Source organism: Pelobates fuscus, chromosome 13 (genome assembly GCF_036172605.1).
Source record: "Pelobates fuscus isolate aPelFus1 chromosome 13, aPelFus1.pri, whole genome shotgun sequence".
NCBI lineage: Eukaryota > Metazoa > Chordata > Amphibia > Anura > Pelobatidae > Pelobates > Pelobates fuscus.
Window position 1 is genome coordinate 25,690,293 of NC_086329.1, and position 24,125 is coordinate 25,714,417.

Consider the following 24,125-nt stretch of genomic DNA (forward strand, 5'->3'; position numbering starts at 1 on the left):
TTGTGCTTAATGCTTTTTGGGTTCCAGTTCCCAACGTAACTAGTTATGGATTTAACCCCTTAAGGACACATGACATGTGTGACATGTCATGATTCCCTTTTATTCCAGAAGTTTGGTCCTTAAGGGGTTAAATTAGGAACAATGGTGCAGATATTCTGACTGGGAGAATAAACTGACAACTGTAAAAAAAAAATTGGTACACTTTTTTGTAATGTTAGTTAGCATACATAAAAATGTGACTATTTTCAAGTTACTTGATTAACCCCTTAAGGACACGTGACATGTCTGACACATCATGATTCCCTTTTATTCCAGAAGTTTGGTCCTGAAGGGGTTAAAGGCTGAGCTTTTCACTTAGCATTAGTAGAGGGAGTAACTTTATCTTATCTTGTTTAATGTTCTGTTTCCCCTGATTTTGGATCAGATCTATTCTACAATTGCTACAGAAATTCATTATTTTGTAACAAAGTAAACACATGGATATCTGATCTTAGCCATTGCTATTGTCAATATTCCTAAATTTAAATAACCAAGATCACTAATATGCTTTTAGAACAAACCCATAGTCATTTCACTTACGCAAGCTATAGATTTTTTTTTTGTTTAGCATGTGTAGTTCAACAAGGGTTTAATTCCAACGTAATGTGTTTATCAAACCTAGTGCTCTGCAATATGTCATTATAAAGACTTCATATCTGCAATATAGCCTTGCAGAACAATCTACAACTCTTAGAATGCTCTGTCAGCCAGAATACTGGCAAAGCATCATGGGAGCTGTAGTTTTGCAACAGCTGGGCATCTCTGCATTTAGTCAGCCTTGATCTAGCCCTCTTATTCAAACCGCAAAATAAAAACTGAACTGCAAACTTTAACGAGTTAAGTGATTGGGCACAGCTTTGCGGTTAGTCTCTTTTTTTCCTGTGAATTAGTTTTTATTTGAACACAGTTCACTAGTTGAAGAATAAACCAAGGATTCACTAAAGCACAAGTTTTAAATATTAGCCTCCTGTAGCCGAACTGGAAGATCTCAGTCTTGGATTTGTTTGACTATCTTGTCCTAAAACTTCAAATTCAGTTTGAATTCCTGACAATTTGCATATTTGTGAGTGTTTAAATAGTACAAATATGGTCATGACAAGACCAAAGCAAATATACAGCGTATAAAGCAAGGGTCTGTAATCACTGATTTGTTCTATTGGTTTTATTCATTGTAAAAAAATTTTATTACATTTACACAAAAATAAACATAAATGCATGGTTAAGGAGACTGCGCAAAAGGCACATGGAAAAACACGAGTTCCTATGACATATCATCAATATCGGCAGGATTCTCTCCATCATTCGCTACGAGCACTTCCCTGTTCTCGTACGTCCAGAATCCATTCAGATCAATAAGAATACTGCAAACGGTGTCACCCTGGCTACTCTGAATCAGGTCCTGGAGGGTAATAGACAGAGGGTCCTTTGGCTTAACCATGTCAAAAATTTCATCCTAGGAATTAAAAAATACAAAAACATGTTTTTACCTCTTATTCCAAATTCCCTTTTTTAAAATCAATGAAACCTTTAACTATGCAGTAGTAGTTTCGAATAGAATTGCTATCACTGCAGGAACAAAGGGGACAATTCCAGTTTTCATAATGCTGTAGGTAACAGTTAAACGCGGTTTATAAAACCACATTAACAAGACTGATTTTTCAGCTGCTGATTTTACTATGCCATTTCTGCACGTGGCAGCAAGATGAGAATGTCCTATCATATGAAGCTAGCACAGTGACGCCCTAGGGAAGGGCATAGCCAAGATGATATGTGCTTGTACACCACTAAGCCAATACCCCATCATCACCACCACCACCTGGGGCTAGAATTGGTGCAGAGGTAAGTTAAAAAAAAAAAAAAGGTAGAGGAAAAAATTGCATCCAATACACTCCTCGCCCACGTAAACGCTTCAAAGTAACAGTTCCTCTTTAAAATGTCATATCAAATTAACTACTACCCTCACCTAAGGACAATGCGAACAATAAGTGAATTATTGATGTTCTTTTGCTGTCACGTGTTTACCTTTACATCCTGAAAGGAGACCGGTTCCTGGCCGTGAACTTTCACTTGTTCCTGTATTGCCTGGCATTGAAAAGACAATCATGGGTTGGTCAAGGAAGAAAACAGAATTTTTTACTTACCGTAAATTCTTTTTTTCTTAATATGGTGGCAGTACCAGTGGGTTTTGATCCTTCCTGTGGACAAGCATCTAACAAGCTTAATTAAATCAACAAAACCCCTCCCCCTTGCCCTATAAGAAGGGCTATCCGGCAAAACCAACCTCAGTAAGTAGCAAGAAAAATCCCAAATAGAACTCATACTGAATCAAGAAAATGTAATATAGAGGGAGGGAAGCTGTACTGCCACCATATTAAGAAAAAAAGAATTTACGGTAAGTAAAAATTTCTGTTTTTTCTGACATATGGTGGCAGTGCCAGTGGGATATAGCAAGATCCTTAACTAGGGCGGGTTCAATGTCACCGTAGGTCGCAACTTATACGCCTAAAAAGCAGTTTCAGAGGATGAGAACATCTCTAACCTGTAGAGCTTTATGAAAATGTGGTATGGAAGCCCAAGATGGTGCCTAACAGCCACTAGAAAAAACAAGTGTTCTTACTGACCCAGAGGCAGCCAATACTCCAAGCGTCCTGAGAGAAGCCGGAACTTGAAGACCACCGGGAGAAAATGGCCAACCAACATACTCGCCTGAGTCAAATGAAACAGAGTTGCAGGAATCACTGTATCCTTACACCTTTTATGGGAGGATAACAAACAGAGGACCAGAATAACTGAGCTCTTCAGTCCTAGGAAAAGAGACATTACAAAGCTCCTTCAAGCTATACTTAGTACCAACCCGTAGGGAAAAAAAAAAATGTTTAGCGTGAAGAACCACCGTGTCCATGAGCAATACTGAAAAATCATCTGGGGATGAAAACGACTGAAGCTCTCTGAACCTATTAGCCGATAAGATGGCCCCCAAGAAGGTGTCCTGGAGAAACAAAACTTGTAAGGGAAACCCTTTAACAGGATCGAACGGGTGTTACCTAAAAAAAATAAAAAAAAATATATCAAAATTCAAGGACAAAAATACCAGGAAGGGAAAACAGAACTCTAGGAGGATGTCTGGACCTGGCAGATTACAAAAAACCTCAAGCTTAAAATCTGGATGTAAACTCTAAGAACAGCAGGATTCTCAGGCTTGAAGGCCTGGACCTCAAAGCAGAAAACGCCGAAGCCTGCCGAACAAAAAAACAGAAGACATTAAAGCAAGGGTTTTTAGACGAATGAAACACACCAGCAGGGGTGTTCCCAAAATCCCCCCCAAAAATTTCTAACCCTTATCAGAAAGTAGACCTTTAAACAGGATATATAGTTGCCAAGCAACATAGCCAAACAAATCTTCCCGCAGACCTAGATGATGAAGAAGAACCCTAGCCGTAGTCAGGCTATCAACCTGAAACTCTACAGAACCACTAGGGTAGATCCCTATACATCATGAGACCGATAGAGCTTTGAACGTTTGGGAATCAGAATCTTTATGCTCAGCATGGAATAAGAACCAGGATAAGGCTCCGATAGACCTAATTTTCTAAGACAACTAGAAAAAACGTAAGCGGAAGTAAGACACATTACAAAGAGAGTAATCCATCACCGAGGGACCTGTACTGAAACAGGAAGTGACTTGGTCGTTGAAAAGTTTGTCAACAGAGCCCTGGCTGGAACAACAATTTTCCACTCCAGAGAGTCAAATTACACGGACATAAGGACCAAACTTCCTAATTCCAAATACCCTCTCTGAGCTAGACGGCTATGTCAATCCCTCTGAAAGGAACTACCGAAATATCTACTAGATGAATTTGCACCTCAGCAAGATAACCGCATGCAGGAGAGAGAGAGAGCGCCTACACCGGTTCCTCCCTGCCGGTTGATGTACCAACCCTGTAGAAGAGTGCGCATGAAAATTTACAGCCTTCTGCCGTATCTACGGAATGAAGAGATGAAGGGTGGCAATACACCTTAAAACCCCTGGAATCTGCGGATTTTCCCTTAATCATTACCACGAAACATGAAGGGGATTAAAAAAGAGCATCTGTAGCGATCCCCAACCAGAAAACAGACGGAAGACAGACTTCCTGAAATGAACTCTATCTAATTTGAAAATTGGATCCGCTACTACCAACACCCCTTCTTCTATGATCGGGGAGAGAAAACAGTGGGATTTCTTTTTTTTTTTTTTACATGTTACGAGATCTAGGGACTCTTATGAATAGGCAATAGAATATATGGATTGCTGGGGAAACGTCGGTCTCAGAAATTTTTCCCTCTGTACGCTCCGTCTGATCTCCAAAATTTAAAATAATCGCCTTAATATACACAACAGTACTTCTTTAGACAGTACCGAGGTTACACGCTAATCACCTGCTACAAGTAACGGAATTTATTAGACCACTGCAATTTCTGAAACGACTGGGGCAGAGGTTAATCCTGTTCTGCAGTGTGTTGATGAAAAACACCTACATTGTGTGTGTTCGTTAACCGTCCAAATTGCCAGAGATATCAGTAACCTATACTGAATCTTGTATGAACAGAAAGCATACCTACACAACCTAAGCCATATACCAGGGTTACGCAACTCCTGTGGAGATGATATAGATACAGATATAGATATGAGCTACTGTGAAGATGCCATCTCTATACCGTCTAATGAGCATACATCTCCTGGTAACTCATCCATAGAGAAACTAGTGAAGACATATACTGAGGCCCTGTCTTCCCAGCACCTCATACATAAGGCATATAGAGTATACCTATATCCCAGAAACTAGCGGGGCTTTTTTTTTTTTTATAGAGTATATAAAAGGAAAAGAACCCCCCTAAAATAGCCTATAGTGGTTACTAAAGTTGAGACCACACATCAACTCGACAGAGTATATAGTAGATGCATATACTAAGGCTGAGTCCTCAAGTAACTCCTAACAGAGCATGCACGGAGGTTGAGTTCTCATTCCTAACGAATACAGTGCATACAACTAATGAAGCGGAGGCCACACTTCAAACTCGGCATAGAGCATATAGTGGGTGCATCTACTAAGGTCGAGTGGATAACAAAACAATGCGACATAGAGCATCTAGTGGATACATCTAAAGAGGTTCTTGTCCTTATACAAGGACTTTATAGTGTGTACCCCTACTGAGGCTGAGTCATCTTAGACACTCACACACAGAGCATATAGTGGGTACATATACTGTGCACAGCCAGGGGCGTATTAACCGCGAGGCAAACAAGGCATTTGCCTTGGGCGGCATTTTCCAGGGGGCGGCAAAAAACGCCGCCCACAAATGCCCAAGGCAAATGTCTTGTTAGCCTTGCGGCTAACAGACATGCTGGGCTGGTTGCTGGGCGGCCGGCAAGGGAGCTCTTCCCCTGAGCTCTCTGCTCAGCTCCCTCGCGCGCCGCCCGCAGAGTGAGACTGGGAGCCGGAATATGACGTCATATTCCGGCTCCGCCTCCCAGCCTCACTCTGCGGGCGGCGCGCGAGGGAGCAGAGCAGAGAGCTCAGGGGAAGAGCTCCCTCGCCGGCCGCCCAGCCTGCCCGCCAGTGCCGTCCTGCAGGGAATGGGAGAACCACCCCCACCCCCAGCATTCCCAAAGGTAGGGGGGGGGGGGGGGGAGTAAATAAAAAAAAAAAAAAAAAAAATGTGTTAATGTGAGTGTGTGTGTGTGTGTGTGTGTGTGTCTGTTAGTGTGTGTGTGTGTGTGTGTGTGTGTGTCTGTTAGTGTGTGTGTGTGTGTGTGTGTCTGTTAGTGTGTGTGTGTGTCTGACTGTGTGTGTGTCTGTTAGTGTGTGTGTCCGACTGTGTGTTTGTTAGTGTGTGTGTCAGACTGTGTGTGTCTCACTGTGTGTGTCCGACTGTGTGTGTGTCCGACTGTGTGTGTGTCCGACTGTGTGTGTGTCCGACTGTGTGTGTTTGTTAGTGTGTGTGTCTCACTGTGTGTGTCTGTTAGTGTGTGTGTGTCCGACTGTGTGCGTCTGTTAGCTAGTGTATGCGTATCTGTCAGTGAATGTGTGTGTATTTAGAAGGCGGGGCAGGGGGGAAGGGTGGGGGTGGGGGTGCCGCGCGCGGGGTGGGAGGGGTGTCTGAGTTTTGTCCTGCCTAGGGCAGCACAAAACCAAGATACACCACTGTGCACAGCAACTCGTCATAGTGCCTATAGTGAGTGCATACACTGCTCACAGAACTCGTCCGAGCATAACGTGAGTACATTTACTCTCACAGCAACACGTCATATGGCATATAGTGAGTACATAAATTGCTCACATCAACTCGCCGTAGTGCCTATAGTGAGTACATATACTGCTCATAGTAACTTGTCATAGAACATATAGTGGTAACATATACTGTTCACAGCAACACGTCATAGTGCATATAGTGAGAATATATACTGCACATAGTAACACGTCAGTGCATATAGTGAGAATATATACTGCTCATAGTAACTCATCATAGAACATATAGTGATTACATATACTGTTCACAGCAACACGTCGTAGTGCATATAGTGAGTATATATATATACTGCTCATAGTAACTCGTCATAGAACATATAGTGATTACATATACTGTTCACAGCAACACGTCAAAGTGCATATATTGCATACATCTTCTGCACACAGCAAGTCGTCATGGTGCATATAGTGGGTACATATACTGTGCACAGCAACTCGTCATAGTGCCTATAGTGAGTGCATACACTGCTCACAGAACTCGTCCGAGCATAACGTGAGTACATTTACTCTCACAGCAACACGTCATATGGCATATAGTGAGTACATAAATTGCTCACATCAACTCGCCGTAGTGCCTATAGTGAGTACATATACTGCTCATAGTAACTTGTCATAGAACATATAGTGGTAACATATACTGTTCACAGCAACACGTCATAGTGCATATAGTGAGAATATATACTGCTCATAGTAACTCGTCATAGAACATAGTGATTACATATACTGTTCACAGCAACACGTCATAGTGCATATAGTGAGAATATATACTGCACATAGTAACACGTCAGTGCATATAGTGAGAATATATACTGCTCATAGTAACTCGTCATAGAACATATAGTGATTACATATACTGTTCACAGCAACACGTCGTAGTGCATATAGTGAGTATATATATATACTGCTCATAGTAACTCGTCATAGAACATATAGTGATTACATATACTGTTCACAGCAACACGTCGTAGTGCATATAGTGAGTATATATATATACTGCTCATAGTAACTCGTCATAGAACATATAGTGATTACATATACTGTTCACAGCAACACGTCGTAGTGCATATATTGCATACATCTTCTGCACACAGCAAGTCGTCATGGTGCATATAGTGGGTACATATACTGTGCACAGCAACTCGTCATAGTGCCTATAGTGAGTGCATACACTGCTCACAGAACTCGTCCGAGCATAACGTACGTGTACATTTACTCTCACAGCAACACGTCATATGGCATATAGTGAGTACATATACTGCTCATAGTAACTTGTCATAGAACATATAGTGGTAACATATACTGTTCACAGCAACACGTCATAGTGCATATAGTGAGAATATATACTGCTCATAGTAACTCGTCATAGAACATAGTGATTACATATACTGTTCACAGCAACACGTCATAGTGCATATAGTGAGAATATATACTGCACATAGTAACACGTCAGTGCATATAGTGAGAATATATACTGCTCATAGTAACTCGTCATAGAACATATAGTGATTACATATACTGTTCACAGCAACACGTCGTAGTGCATATATTGCATACATCTTCTGCACACAGCAAGTCGTCATGGTGCATATAGTGAATACATATACTGCTCACAGCAATTCGTCATAGAGCATATAGCGAGTACATATACTGCTCACAGCAATTCATCATAGTGCATATAGTGAGTATATATACTGCTCATAGTAACTCGTCATAGAACATATAGTGATTACATATACTGTTCACAGCAACACATCGTAGTGCATATATTGCATACATCTTCTGCACACAGCACTTCGTACTCCTCCTAGAGCATATCGTCATCTTCGTCCTCTTCTTACCACGTGGCTTCACACTTTGCAAATGAAGTGTCTAAACTTTTACAGAGATCATTTTGAAGGAAAGATTAATTCACCTTACCTCAAAATGCCTCTGAACCGTGTGGGGGGTTGGTGACACGGCGTACCACTTCTGGCAAGCATCCATGCTGTCAGTGGGTACTGCACAGCTTCGTCTATGCCGGCATCAAACTTCGCTCTTTTTTTTTTTTTTTTTATATAGTTTCGGCATGCGCATGCGCACCACCGGAAACTTTTGGTGGAACGCATCACCTCCCGGGCGTGCGTTCCACCGCTGTGCGCAGGTCATCAAGACCGCCTCCAGAAAGTATTTGCCGGAACCTTCTCGGCATAAGAGGCAATGTATCCATTCGCTCCGTAACCATAACGGAGGTAGCACGGTCTCTCAGCTAACCGCCCGGGCAGCTCTCGGACCGGAATCCCCCAGACCAGCAGCCTGTGTGTCTCACCCTCCAGATGCTGTGTCCTTCCCTCTTGGGACAAGAAAGGAAACTGGGGTTGGTTTTGACGGATAGCCCTTCTTATAGGGCAAAGGGGAGGGGTTTTGTTGATTTAATTAAGCTTGTTAGATGCTTGTCCACAGGAAGGAGCAAAACCCACTGGTACTGCCACCATATGACAGAAAAAACATGCTGTTGGCTTTTCTGCTTTGTAATGCATAGTTAGTGACTACATGTTTACTTTTCATATGAAAAGCAGCATTGACATTTAGATGACTTTATTCCAAGAAAACTTCTTCACAAATCCTGAAATGTCACCGCACATTCGTTTTTCAAAATTCCCCTTGAGGGTGCTGTCTGTACAGCAGGCATCTCAAACTCTGCCCCATAGACGCTACAACTCCCATCATTCTTTGAATGTAATGGATTCTAGTACAGCATCATCTGGGGTTGGATTTGCCTGCTGTCGAGGCCTTATTATGCATGTACTAAGGTGGGAGCAATGTTAGTGTGGCACGTGACACACCATCTCATGTACTTCCTCCATAGGAATTAAATTTAAGCTGAAACGGTGCAGCTGCTGCTGCTGCTCCTTTATGGGGAACACGCTCAGTTATGAGGATACTTTTTACAAAGAACTTTTACATTTGGAACATATTTAGCATGTGCCCCTAGGCAAAGTTCAACTGCTGTACATAACATTCTAGACCAGGGGTGCCTAAAAGGTAGATCCCAAGATGTTTTAAAACATGTTTCTATGATGCTTAGCCATTCTAAAGGCATGCAAAGCATCAAGGGAGTTGTAGTTCTGCAACATCTGGGGATCTACCTATTGGGCACCCAGTTCTAGAATGTTATGTAGAGCAGTTGAATTTTGCAGAGGGGCACATACTAAATATGTTCTAAATTCTTGTTTTTATTTTAAAAGTTCTTCGGAAAAAGTATGCTCATAACTGGGCAGACGCCAGTCTTTACACTAAGTACAGATGTCTTCTACTTTTCTTAAACAGCTGTTTCCTGTAGCTTAATCTTCACCACATACAGGATTCTTGTAATTTTCTCTTTGTTCCTTATCCATGTCCGCTACACTAAATTTAAAGTTCTGCAATCCACTCTACACACTTAAATTAGAGTGGGCATTCAGGGTGGAGGTGAATATTAAAGTGATACTATAGTGCCAGCAATACAAAGCTGTATTCCTGGCACCATATCTCCCTCTGCCTCCTCCCAACCTCGCGTCCCTCTTCCCCTTCGTGAATAAAGGGTTAAAATACCCTTTATTTACTCACCTTTTTCCAGCGGCGATGACCCTAAGTGCTGGGTTCTGGCTCTGCCCCCTCCAACAGCCTGCAACAAGCGGGCTCTAATGTGCATGCGTGGCAAATCCTGCACTTGCATTAGATCTCCCCATAGAAAAGAATGCTGTCCTGTGGGGGGAAAATCTGACGCTGGAGGTCCTCATGCAGAGCGTGAGGACGTCCAGCGTCAGATACCGAACCAAAGGTCCGTTGCGATTCAGGAAGCCCTCTAGTGGCTTTCTGGTAGACAGCCACTGTGGGCAGACATAGAGCTGCAATGTAAACATTGCAGTTTCTCTGGAACATCAAGATGATATGACACAAATGCGCATGGGGACTTACTCGGAAGAAGTAATTTAGAGAGAAGACGTTCAGGCAGCCTTTGTTCTCAATGTCTAGAAGCTTAAATATATACTGCAGTGCTGCTGGCTCCTTCCTGTTCTCTAAAGCCAGAACAAAATCCAAGTATGTCTTGTAATCCTGAAATAAATACAAACATTGGCATTATGACAGTCCATATCATACACACTAGCCATTCTGTAATTTACAACACCTGATTTAGTGACATTAGCACAGAGTTTGCACCACCAATATCAAGGCAGGTGCGTAAGTAACCTGTGAAGCTGTAGACTGTCAGAATAGGTATGCATGAAGTTTATAAAATCAACACATTGTATTGTTAGCATTAAAGGGACACTCTACTGCTCAAATAACAAAAATATATATAAATCACTGTTTAGATATATCCCCCAATGAAAACATGCATTTAAGTATGTATTTTTTTTTTAATTGGGGTAGATCTAAAAACAGCTTTCAAAAGCTGCAGATCTCTGACAGACACACACACACACTAATGTATACATTGTAGTTGCAGAACTGCTAGCTAATGTATACATTGTAAATGTTCACTGTTTGCCACCTGTCAGTCAATTTTCACAGGACTTAGCCAGCATTGAGTGACTGGAAAAATCAAAAGATACCTCCTGTAGGTGGTTCTTCTGCTCTTAACCGTGCTTGCTGGGTGGGATATAGTACTGTCTGTTGCCACATTGAACCCAACATGCATAAGAGATGCTTTCCCTGCTTGAAGTGACCCCAAACAGGAGAAATTTTCATCAGAGGGTGGTTGTAACAAAGGTGTAACACCCATAGTCCTCTGAGAATGGTGAGATTAGATTAAAGACAGGAGGTAAGGGAGGATAACAGTCCCACAACATGATGTAGAACAGTTTGATTTCTAATCTGGGGTCCACTGGAAGCTGTACCTCATCTCTACTGCTGCCTCCATAGTGCCAGAAGCTCTGTCTAAACCAAGGACTACCATGCAGGTCTAGCTCAGTGGCTGAGAGCATCAGCTGATCAACTAGTTCCCCTGAGCTTAAATCAGATAGAGAGCTATTGGTTCTATGACAGCTGGTGTGGAGGCAGAAATCCTAAAAATTATCAGATTATTATACTGAAAGCTTACCATCTCCCCATCGTACGTCAGGCACTCCTGGAAGACACGATCTAAAAACACGCTGGTCAGGGTTCCGGTACCGTAACGAGAAAGTTCTTCTTTGCTCAGCATTCCATTGTGATCCTTATCAAGATTTAAGTACTGTCCTTTATATCCACAAGGGGCAAAATAAAGAAATGAAAAGGGCTGAGTTATAGAGCAAAAAAAATAAATCTCCTTTATTCTCATGCTCCCCACTCCTCCAAAATAATCTACCCCAGTACATTCTCACTGGGGGTTGGAGAGGTTACCCTGCATATTCTTAGTGGTGTCCATGACCTACCCCATTGTCATTAAAATAAATGAGAACTCTGTTGTCCCGGCTTCACACCATTTTAAAGCACAATGGAGGGACATATTTGACTAGTGCAGCCTTAATCTAATACTCGATTGGCTATTTTGGCCTTGGATGTGTAATTTACAAAATGCCTATTTTAGGGAGCGATTCCATGTCTTTTTAGATATTTCCCAGAGGATCACACACAAGAAAGGTCATCCAATGATATCAATGTCATCCTATACATGAACATGATGCCATAGAGAGGGAGGACGAAAATATTAACCATTGCGTACCATACACCCTTAGTGCAGACGGAGCAGAGAACCAGTTTGATTCTTGACTCTCCTTTGAAAGCTCTTCGTCCCGCAGCTGCAAGAATGAAAACCATATTCAATCAATTTAAAACTCACTGAATTTCCAATAGTTCTCACTTTAGTGAATAATACTCAGGCAGGTCTTTGTGGCTCACCATTGGTGGACTCCACCACACCCCAACGTTATTATTTCAGCTTTAGTCTGCAAAGCTATCTGCGCACTAATAACCTAACTTTTATGTTGGTTTACTGATCTTTACCTTAAATTCAGCCTCAGGCACCTATTCAACAGAGCTAATCTAGAACCCATCTGCAACACTTTGGTGTGATAAAATATGGCCTAAACCAGGGGTAGGCAACCTGCGGTACTCCAGATGTTGTGGACTACATCCCCCATAATGCTCTTACACCCATAATGCTGGCAAAGCATCATGGGAGGTGTAGTCCAAAACATCTGCAGTGCCGAAGGTGGCCTATGCCTGGCCTAAACAATGTCTAAAATACTCCCAATGTCCCCTCCCAACTGGCTGAATCAAATCCTCCAGAATATTATGCATTAATCAAGCACAGAATTCTGTTTTTTTTTCCCATGTGACAGATTGGGAAAAAGACTACATGAAGCCTACACTCACCTCAAGTAAATCATCCAAGAAGCTGCAAGCCAAAATATCTTGAATCTTTATCTTTCCTAAAAACAGAACAACGCTATTTAGTTTCCACTATAATATACACAATAAACACACTCTATTTAGTTTCCACTATAATATACACACTCTATTTAGTTTCCACTATAATATACACAATAAACACACTCTATTTAGTTTTGGGAAAATCGCAAATAAAAGTAAAATGCATTCTTTATGGTACCAGAAACGCCCGCGTGCCATCTCAAAGTAATCTGCCAAATTGTTACTGAATTATTGCTCTGTCAGGTAAAAGCACTCAGCCAATGAATATAGCCCAAAGCGGACACGCATTGGTATTCTTATGCAGTAGTATGAACGGTCACTATAGGATAGCAGTGCAGACTAGAGGGACCACAGGCACCCGACAGGGCCAGGTAACTGTCAAACGGTACATAAATGGTCTGACAGCCTAATGTAGGATGGTGCCAGTGAAAGCCTACAGCACTGTGTAGTGGTTATGGTGCTTTGCGTATCCCTTTAATACATTTTAGGCATACTTTTTTTACATGTGGTCAGAGAACGATTATCGGTATAAAGGCCTAATACAATGGACATGCACATCAAAAGCCAAAAATCATGCAACTTGAAAGGAATCAATGAGATCTATATATACATATGGGCAATATGAATTTCAGGTGAGGAACACGCTCTGGACAATATGCCGTTACCTGTTCTCAGGGGATCCAGGAAGAAGAAGAACTTACGGACAGCTGTGCACACATAGAAAGAGTAGAAAGATTTTTCCAATCCGTCAAGTTGAGGCAGAGTTGGTATAAGTTCTAGGATATAATTCTCTAAATCCTATAAAATAGAGACGTATTATTTTACCAATCAAATCTCATCTCTTGACTTTGTTACTGTGGACTTCTACGATAACAACCGATTGACTGGTGAGTGGGAAATATTTAAATAGATTTTTACACCGCCTGTCCATTTACCAGAACAACGTACGTAAGATGATTTTGCATGTACCGCCATTTCAGTTAATGTTTTGTGACAGGAACACTTTAATTACCTTAAATACTTATGCAGTTGAAATTGAACACAGACGTGGGGGTAACAAAAGTCATGGGAAATCAAATGACTTACACCGAGAGCACAAATGAAACTTGGTGCATACCGATTCCCGAAGGTATCCTTGCCCAGCGACATCATACAAACTCAGTCCTATCCTGGTCTGGTGCAGCCATACTATCACAGAAAAAGCAATGTTACATTAGACGTAGGCAGGAATCACTGCTCACAGGAACACAATTTATATAGTCGAAGCCACTTACAGAGCAGCTTTGCCCTCTACAGCATTCTTCAAATCAAATCTAATGCCGTTCATTCAAAATCTGTATTTTCACTTTAGCGACATTTACAGAACAACATTTTTCCCATTTCCTATCATTTGGTCCCTATAGACTGTGTGCCATTATAAAATGATCTACTTATATAGCAACTACAGCGCTATCCAATCCTGACATCATTAAATGAATGGGATCTTTAAAGACTAGATAAGTAAGGGATTAATAGCTTTCTTGTTTTACACAGAATATCAGTGACAGCAGTATTTATCTCTCTATGTATAACGGATTAATACGCACACACCAAGCCTGTTCATAGGCACCAGACTATTTTAAGAATGCTCTGTCAATCGTCTCTGCCAGGGAGTGAAGATTGACATACACCTATTTGCTGTAGAAGGGTGGAAACAACAAATGTGCCACAAAATAAATAAATAATAATAATTGGACTGTGGATCTAAAAGCAGCTTTAGAACTCAATAGTCTTAAGCCTGGGGAAGATTTATACATTACTAGGCAATATATACATCATCTGTAGCCATCTCTATAAACCAGCGATGGCCAAACTTGACGCCCAACATGCTCCTCTGCCTGAAAGCCAAATTAGCATCTTAGATAAAATAGTGCACAGAGTGTATGAGCATTTGAGGGAGGAAAGGCTGGCCCCCACTGATTTTAACCACTACACTTCCAGGCGTACGCCACTTAATGAAAGATTTTAAGATTATTTTTTGTTTGATTTTTTAAAGTTTTCATCAACTTCACAATAAACGATGATAAAGCTACGGTTTTCAATATCAAAGTTTTTGTGAGCATATCAGCAAAAACTAGTCATACAAGATAAAATCAGATATCACCATTTATTTATTGGGCCATCAAAAGCATGTATGGGCTTACGTCACAATAATAAAAATAATGGAAACAAAACAGTTAAACAGAAACAAGAGAACAAAATAGCTGGGACCTTAAATAGCTCAACTGTCAAACTTAGATTTCCTATCAAGATGTATGTTATTTGTCTGCATTGATCTTAAACTGTCCAGATCAAGCTGTGCCATACACTGTATGACGAATGACACAAAAATGGCAAATACCAAATTACTCCACATTTTCCAATCCATCTGGATACACGTAACAGGAAAACGGTTTCCCTAATAAAATGTTTTCTTTATGTGTGACTTTGTAAGTATTTGTTTAAGCATTTATATTTAAGTTCAATTTTATCACAACTCTTTAATTTTTCCAAGTGGAGCGCTATTATTATTGTTATTATTTATATAGCGCCAACAAATTCTGCAGCGCTTTACAGTGGGTGGACGAACAGACATGTAGTTGTAACCAGACAAGTTGGACACACAAGAACAGAGAGGTTGAGGGTCCTGCTCAATGAGCTTACATGCTAGAGGGAGTGGGGTAAAATGACACAAAAAGGTAAGGATAGTAGACTAATGACAGTTGCAAGAGAGGAATCAGTCGAGAGCTATTAAAAGTTTAATTGATATGCTTTTATGAAGAAGCGGGTTTTTAATGATTTTTTGAAGGAGTGAAGACTGGGTGAGCATCTAACGGAGGAGGGAAGTGAGTTCCACAGGAACAGTTCAGCCCTGGAGAAGTCTTGAAGGCGAGCATCAGAGGTTGGAGCACGAACAGAAGATAGACGTAAGTCTTCAGCAGAGCGTAAGGGCCTAAACACTATAATTTAAAGAGATCTTCGGGCAATGGCAACATGTGTTTGAATGAATATCGCTCTCCTTTGTCTGACTGCTGTGTGTTCACAGTTCAATGATGTTAGCAGTCATCACCTAAAGGGCATTTAAAAGCTGGGTCAGTGTGTTCTCCCAGAAATGCTCTGAGGCCATAATAATTGTAGCTACTCAGATCTACTACAGTTTATACGAATTGCAAACTAACATCTGTTTGTACTTCTATCTGCAACAGTGCCGACATCATTGGAACATGGAAAACCCACAGCAGCCCGGCAACGCAGCGTGAGCTTTGGTCAGATAAGTGCGGCTTCTGACCTAAGATCACTTAAAATGTCAATGACTCACAAAGAAGGGTCACAAAGAAATTCTGAGTGAACCTGAATACAGACACTTAAAGAAACGTCATAAATTAAGAAAACTTTTTTATTAAAACAAAACCGGAATATTATTGGCAGTTTTCCCATAATAAAATGCTCCATATATTTACACCCTGAACTTACCTTTTCTCATAACATAATTGAAAAATTGCATGATGGATATTCTGCCATAAGGATCATTGTGAATAAGTTTACCGAAGACTTTGGAGGTAAAAAAAGACCTACGGAAGAGAGAGAGAGAGAGAGAGAGAGAGAGAGAGAAAAAAAACTAAACTAAACTGAAGAGCAAGAATAACTGTATTCATTTTTTTTTACTAAAATCCCTCGTCTTTGTAAAGCTTAAAGGGACACTATAGTCACCTAATTTACTTTAGCTAAATAAAGCAGTTTTAGTGTATAGATCATTCCCCTGCAATTTCACTGCTCAATTCACTGCCATTTAGGAGTTAAATCACTTTGTTTCTGTTTATGCAGCCCTAGCCACACCTCCCCTGGCTATGATTGACAGAGCCTGCATGAAAAAAAAACTGGTTTCACTTTCAAACAGATGTAATTTACCTTAAATAATTGTATCTCAATCTCTAAATTGATCTTTAATCACATACAGGAGGCTCTTGCAGGGTCTAGCAAGCTATTAACATAGCAGGGGATAAGAAAATCTTAATTAAACAGAACTTGCAATAAAGAAAGCCTAAAAAGGGCTCTCTTTACAGGAAGTGTTTATGGAAGGCTGTGCAAGTCACATGCAGGGAGGTGTGACTAGGGTTCATAAACAAAGGGATTTAACTCCTAAATGGCAGATAATTGAGCAGTGAGGCTGCAGGGGCATGATCTATACACAAAAACTGCTGTATTAAGCCAAAGTTGTTCAGGTGACTATAGTGTCCCTTTAACCCCTTAAAGACCAAACTTCTGGAATAAAAGGGAATTATGACATGTCACACACGTCATGTGTCCTTAAGGGGTTAAGCTGCCCTGTTGACGTTGGATGAATACTTATTAAGGATGCACCGAAAGCATTACAATAATTATGCAGGTTCTTGGATTATTTTTGTAGAGTTCAGCAGTAAGGCCTTAATAAGCTTTCCAAACGATTCAATGCCATTGATTCAATCTAGAAAAATCCCCATAGAGTTTAATGTTGACTTCGTAGATAAATCACTTGGAAACTTTTCAAACAGTATTGAATAATTAGGAAAAGCTTATTAAAATAAAAAAAATGACATAAAAATTCAAAAATAGGGCCGAGATCCAGACTAGCGTCACACATGCACAACAGGCCAAACATCAGAAAATCATGATTGTTGAATATTCCGTCATGATTCCGTTTTATTCCAGAAGTTGTGTCCTTAAGGGGTTAAACCGGCCAGCTGCTACTCGATAAAATATCTTCATATGTCTCCCCGTTTCCATAAGTGTGTAGCAGCTGTTCACTAACTGCAAAATTTCAACAGTGGTGACGGGGATTTTACAGTCTGCCGCTACTTAAAGCCAATCACAAAGTAGGGGCTACCCGCTCCCATTATTCTCTATGGGAGCCGCTAACTGCTCCTGAGCAACTAAATTCCTAGACATCCTAAATACATGTTGGATATCAAATAAACAGAAACCCTAAAGCACATGGCGTTTCGTTGTCTTTGTATGTACACTGCACAGAGATAATAAAAGTTGAATCTGAACATAAATATTAAACCTTACCGTATCAAATTGTACAATAAGAGGCCAGACACGATTTAACACATTTACACATTTTAACTGCGCCGTGCTGCATTGCAATGTGTGGTTGTACTTACTTGCATTTAATTCCAGCTTTTTCACCAACAGTCTGGAAGTTTTCATAGTTGATCATGGCTTCCTCTCCAAACAGAGGGGGGGACTGATGCTTATCCAAAAGGAACCACAGATTCTTAAGCAGTGAATGGAAAAGATAACTTTAATTCCTAGAGAAAATCACCCTGCGTCTAACGTCTATCTATATACAGCAGAAAGCCAAGAAACCAATGGCAATGTCTATTCCTACCTGTAACTCCTCGTTGTCTAAAAGTTCTCTGCTTTTCCTCTGCAGAAAGACAGCCCGGGATTCTTCTCTCAGTTTCTGCTGCAGCACCTCATCATCAGCAGGCAGCTGTGTTAGGAAGAAATAGTAATTAAAGCAAGCATGATTTGAGTCAGAATAGTCTTATTGAGACAACAGATATCCTGAAACCCTCCATCATAAAAGTACTGGCCTCTTAAAGTATGTTAATTAAATGTTCCCACACAGCCTATACCCCTAAACCATAATCTGGAGAAAATGATTTTTTAGCACTAGAGCACCCTATAGTGCCTCCCTCTCTTGCAGCACCCCACTTGTAGACAGCTACTAGAGGTGGAGTTAACCCTGCAATGTAATTATTGCAGTTTTTCAAAAACAGTAATTATTACAATTGCAGGGTTAGGGGGCTTTAATGAGCTGAAGTGGTCCGAGTGCCTATAGTGTCCCTTTAAGTCCAGTCATTTCTGCAGTAGTCAAAACACTTACCACTCACTTCTGATCTGCAATTTTTTTCAAAACCTGTATTTTGGTGATACTGTATGTAGATCTGACACTACATGATTACTTTACCTGGCTGCAGGGAGACAAATTAAGTGCATTTGTTAGGCCTAATATAACTTGGCTTTACTTTAAAGAGCAAAAATTTCATCTATACATTTTACTAGCAAAATATACACGGTTTGATCTTCTTCAGATTTACTGCAATGCGGTCGATCTTACTGTACAGATACTTTTAGCATTATGGACCTTTACTGGACTGTGATTTGTATCCCAGAAACCAAAGCTGAACAGAAGGGGGTTATGCGTGATCTATAGTGAGGCCAATGAAATCAAAATAGAGAAGCAACATGGTCAACAAGTCTAAGCCACTTCTTGGTCTCTGTAACATCATTAAAGAAAGCAGATACTGGGATTTTCAGCAATTCACTTTCCCTTCAATAAACTTATACAGCCATTTTTAAGAAACTTACTAATATGAAAATCTTTTAGGCAGGAGTTTAAAAATGCTGCAAAGTAAATGCCATCTATATAAAACATTTTCAAAATAGAAATGTTAATACTTAATTTTTTTTATAATTAATAGAATGCAAAGTGAGTGAACATCTTCACACCAAATATTGATTTAATTTAGATTTGTATTCCGTTCTCTGACTTTGCATTTTGCTAAAAGGTAGAATAAATAAGTTGGGACTCACTAGACTGGGACAGGACAGAGTTAATTTTGGTTCTGCAGAATCCAGAGTAGCTTCTTTGAATTGCCCAGTAATAGCAAAGTAAAACCACTGTTTGGGCTGAAACATTGCTTGTGGGTTCCTAATAAAGAGCTGCCCTGGGACATTGTGCGTCCCGGATGCTTGTTAAATTGTTAAAAATAAAATATTAACATTTCTTTTTTTAAAGTCATTCTTGTCTTACAGCATTTTTAAAGGGCTACTATAACCCCTTTGAGAGGAGGTACCTTTATGGTGTAATATACTCTTATTGGGCACTTTGGGAAAGGTCCCCCATCAGTTTGCAGTAATACCTGCACATAAAATGTTTTAGTTACCTTAAAATGCTCTTCCACTACCCCCTCCAAAATCATTGGGGCCGTGCGCCGGCTCAGAGCACATGCGCGTGTTCAAGGTCAGCAAGGGGAGGAAAGTTGGAGTAAAAGGAGGGTGGATGGAGCACAATATGGTCTGCCCGCAAGAGGAAGATTTCTACCGCTGTTAGTGTGCAGTGTGCACTGACAGCACATGTATTTTATGCACAGAACTGACATTAGGCAGCTGGTTTAACTAGACACAAGCACACAATTAACAATATCTCTGTATGTGCACAAACACTGCACATACCGACTCTTACCACCATGACCAACTAAAATCACTAAAGCGGTCATGGTGGTTGGAGTAACCCTCTAACACCATACACAATGGGAATACAGAAAGCAAATTCAACCGTTAACAGAACTCACTCTGTAATAGAATCGAGGGATGTTCACTGAGTTTGGTCCCTTCGAACCTCCTTTCCATTCTGTGTAAAACTTTGTAAAAAGCATCATTTCATCTTCTTTCATCTCCTGTTCACCTCTTCTTACTGATAAACAGATAAATTCAGTTATGTCCAGACTTTCAATTACAACGAAAGGATCCCAGGATAATCCTATGTTAAGAAGTATTGTCGAAATGAACAGAACTGGGATCTTTATTATTCTTAGAGCTGAACAAATATGTACAATGGCAACTAGACATTTCATTGTGTAAGCCTGCAGTAGGATATATTACAATCCCACCATTTCAGCATTAAGAGCTTTAAAGGGACTGGGGAACAGGGCACAAAAACCAATACTTCTCTGTGGGAAGTACTCTATTAAATTAGTTCAAAGTGAGTGAAACAGGAAATCCTCCCAGCTGCCTCTTTGTTATCCAATTGTTACTGAGGGGATTTATAAATAGGTGTGCTTTTGATGTTGTTGTTTTCTCCATGTTCAACTATATATTTTACAGATTTTTGCACTATCCCCTTAGCCACATCTACTTTTTTTTAATATGAACACTTCCTGATTGCAAATACAAAAAGTATGTTCTCTGCACAGCCAATGAGAGCTGCATGTGAGCTGAGCTGCTGACATGAGTTCATCCTACATGTGCTATCCTATGATTACGCGCCCTATTTCCCCTAAGCATGTCTTTGAAACATTATACAGAGAGAACAGTTATTGGCTGTGGAGGAGACTAATTTCAGCAGCTCAGTTCACACGGATCTCACATTGGCTGAGCTACATCCAATTTGGAAGAGATTTTGTGAAAAGGTGATAGCTAAAACCGGACTACATTTCTAAGTTTATAATAGTTGGATATTTATAAGTGATCAAACTGACCACTCATCCAAGAAATACACCTGTCTTAGACTTTGCAACTACTCTCTGCAATAAAACCCAATTTTGATTGAAAGATGGGCAAGAGATTTTTCTCTCTCTTAATTATAGACTCCAGTGTATATGCTCAGAGTTTAAATGCAGACTGAGCATCAGAACGACTAAAGCTCACTGTAGAGATTATAGCGTTTACAGCAATGGTACCTATAGGTCAATCGTGATCAACCAGTCAATTACAAAGATGATGCTGTTAGATTGTGGCAGGCTCTTTATTGAGACACGGGGGCCTCTTGGCCGCCTAAGCAGAGCATCACGTCAGCGTTATGATCCAGTCGTCCGGTCTGGTTGTCCCAAAACACGGCAGGAAAGTATTGGACGTTGATTGGGTGCCAGTGAGCGAGACAGTTCAGATTTTTCATATTTACACATTAAAAATCCAACCTTCACCTCTCTTCCTCCTATTCCATTCTTCTCTCATCCACATTGTCAGCTCTCTCTCTCCCACACACACCGTACTAATGTCTCTTTTTTTTTTTCTTTGTCTATCATGCACAATTCCCCAACTCTTCCTCGGCTTCCATAATACCAGAGTATATTATCTACAGACAGAAGGTTGTGAAAAATATAAAAGGCAACTACTAAGCCCTCTGCTTATTTTACGGAGACATTTTCGGCGACATTTTCTGCTTAGCTACCCCCCTGAAAGGCTCTCATTACGTTAACACATAAGAAAGCCATTTCACCTTATCACACCTTATTTTTGCTCCCAGTCTCTCTAACCTTTGTTATCTTGCTTCAGTTTATCCGCAAGGCTTTTTTTCCAATCCATCCTGGTTTCTTGTTAAACTGTAAAAGATAAAAAAATTAAATTAAAAAAAGACACTTTAAACAACACATTCCTGGCCCAACATTTTAACATTTACAAAGCTGACAGCGACTAACCCTGCCAATGATTACAGTACATTATTTTCCACAGCTCACCCCATGCTGCTGGTATATATTTCTCTGCCATGTAATATTTTAATGCAATCCTCCACCACCACAAAAAACAATAAGTCTGATTTACCAGAACCTTTATTCAGCAGATATTCGGTTAGGATAACCCCACAATGGCATCTCTTCTTCCAATGCCCTCTTCTTGGTGAGATACTATGTTGCCAGTTGGTTTTTGAGCATGAGATAGGATTTACTTCATTCCAAACTCTCTGTGAATTTAGAGGAATCTGAGTTACTAAGGAACAGCCAAACATGGGCTTCCTCTCTTAGTCGCACTGTTTATACGTCACACCCACTCCCTGTGATCAGTTGCTATCCCTGAGCTTCTTCACTGCTGTTTGAAAAAGATTGGCCGCTAGAGGCTCCCGTTAACAAACGCGTTTTGCGTCATCACCAAAGCGTCGAGGCCCATAAATCAGTCTCACACTGGAACAGAGGGCTAAAGCGAGGCTTGGAACGCAAACAATGGCTATGATTGGTTGCTGCCCATTATAACCCGGAAGTATAACTTCTCATCGTTACCGGTACCCTGGGCATTACCCAATCACAATGCAGAATGCTTTGATGTGTAATACCAACGAGTGCTCTGATTGGCTAGTGAGTAATGAGACCCGGAAATGGTTGATCCCTATCAAAACCATGTGAGTCTGTGAAGAGATATTGGCAGGTAGTGGGATTTCATGGAGAATAGAATTAAAAAAAAGAGTTAACATTGTAACCAGATGTGATGGTTATTATTATTTTGTATGTTTCATGTGTTGGAGCAGTAATGCCCTTTAATACAATAATGTGCATGTGATTTTTTTTTTGTAGCTATTTTTTGTTCTGCATGTGATTTTATCTAAGTGACTGAAAGGAAGAGGCCAGTGACTGCCAAACCATGCAGTCAATTCAGTCATTTTGCAGGACTTTGCATAGCCAGGTCTTTTTAAGAAAATCGTTGATGTGTCAAAGTACCGTTCTTTTTCTGGGCTACAAAAATCCAGCTGCAGGTTCCAAGTCTGCTCAGAGCATAAACACGTCTTCAAGGGCAAATTCTTATGTCGATAAGGATCGTCCATTGCCAAAATATTCAAAAGTTTCCAAAAACAAGGGTAAGGTCAAAGGCCCATTGATGAATTCCTTCACTGTGTTTTCTGCGGGTGCATCAAAGAAAAGAGCGGACATGCAGTATAAACCAGAGACATTGGATGACCAGGAATCGACTCCTAGAAGTGCGAAATTCTCAGTCCCATCAAGCCCTTTGCCAATCAAGGAATGGAGTAGCTTGAAATTGGAATTTACTGGATTGAAAGGATTTGAGGAATATATTATGGCAAAATGTATTTCAAACAATAGTGACATTGATATTGCCAAATCACTCTTGAATTTTGCAGCGAAAGAAGAACACGGCATCAGTTATGCGCTACTTCTAAAATATTTAGCTCTGTGTGTGAAAAAAAATGCCATTTCAGAGGTTTATGATGTTTATGATATAATGAGAATCAAATTCAAGTCTTTGGAAACTGGAGCCTGCAGCTTGTTTATTAAGGCATTTAGCCAAACTGATCGCTGGAGAGAATCAGTTAGTATGTTGGAAACTATTAGGAAAACTGTTTGTCCTTCCTCCGGAAACTACAGAGATTGTATTAAAGGAGCTGCTTCACATGGAGAGGAAATGTTAGCATTGACCCTCTATCATGAAATGCTACAAAGTGAACTGATTCCCTCTGATGATACCATCCAGGCTCTGTTTGATGCTGGTAGGATCATCCAAAATAAGACCTATGACAATGAACTAATCAGCATATTGAATTATTTTAGAGACAACCAGATCTATCCAGGGGAACCTCTTATGGAAAGTATCAAGTCATGGTTTGAAAGGTAATTTTATTTTCTGTTCCTGCAGCTTGTGACACCTGTTTGAAAACATAGATTTAGCAAATGGTGTTTAATATTTTAATTCTCACTCTTCAATGGGCCTCCTCACCAAAGTCTGTAATTGTGAATAGAAGGAGAAAGGGGTGTAAAATGGTCAGACTAGGTTACAGCTCACCCTATAATCAAAAAGTTTGCACATCCTATGGGCCAATCAGAAACCTTTTACACCCAGAGCCATGATAAAGCCTATATACATCTAGTGTACTGTTACACGCAATCATCAAGTCACCGTTAAGCAGTT

At 40.4% G+C, this 24,125-nt stretch overlaps 2 protein-coding genes across 3 annotated transcripts in view; one reads left to right on the top strand and one right to left on the bottom strand.

The window, feature by feature from the left end:
- Positions 1 to 1,300: 1,300 nt before the first annotated feature.
- Positions 1,301 to 22,261, bottom strand: PPP2R3C (protein phosphatase 2 regulatory subunit B''gamma). The gene is made up of 14 exons (XM_063440313.1): positions 22,035 to 22,261; positions 21,749 to 21,814; positions 20,066 to 20,187; positions 18,094 to 18,198; positions 17,867 to 17,979; positions 16,197 to 16,294; positions 13,822 to 13,892; positions 13,370 to 13,502; positions 12,648 to 12,703; positions 11,995 to 12,070; positions 11,392 to 11,528; positions 10,266 to 10,403; positions 2,062 to 2,121; positions 1,301 to 1,492 (listed from the first exon to the last, which is right to left on the bottom strand). The coding sequence occupies exons 2-14, from the start codon at positions 21,795 to 21,797 to the stop codon at positions 1,301 to 1,303; spliced, it is 1,350 nt and encodes a 449-aa protein (XP_063296383.1). The 5' UTR covers positions 21,798 to 21,814; positions 22,035 to 22,261.
- A 319-nt stretch (positions 22,262 to 22,580) lies between these two features.
- PRORP (protein only RNase P catalytic subunit) overlaps positions 22,581 to 24,125 on the top strand; it is a 98,714-nt gene continuing 97,169 nt past the window's right edge. The window contains exons 1-2 of one of the 2 annotated variants that reach the window (XM_063440199.1): positions 22,610 to 22,634; positions 22,811 to 23,827. In XM_063440199.1, coding sequence (XP_063296269.1) covers positions 22,845 to 23,827 — 983 coding nt within the window. In that variant the 5' untranslated portion in view covers positions 22,610 to 22,634; positions 22,811 to 22,844. Of the gene's footprint in view, positions 22,635 to 22,810; positions 23,828 to 24,125 lie in introns of both variants that reach the window. The other variant, XM_063440200.1, reaches the window with a different exon arrangement.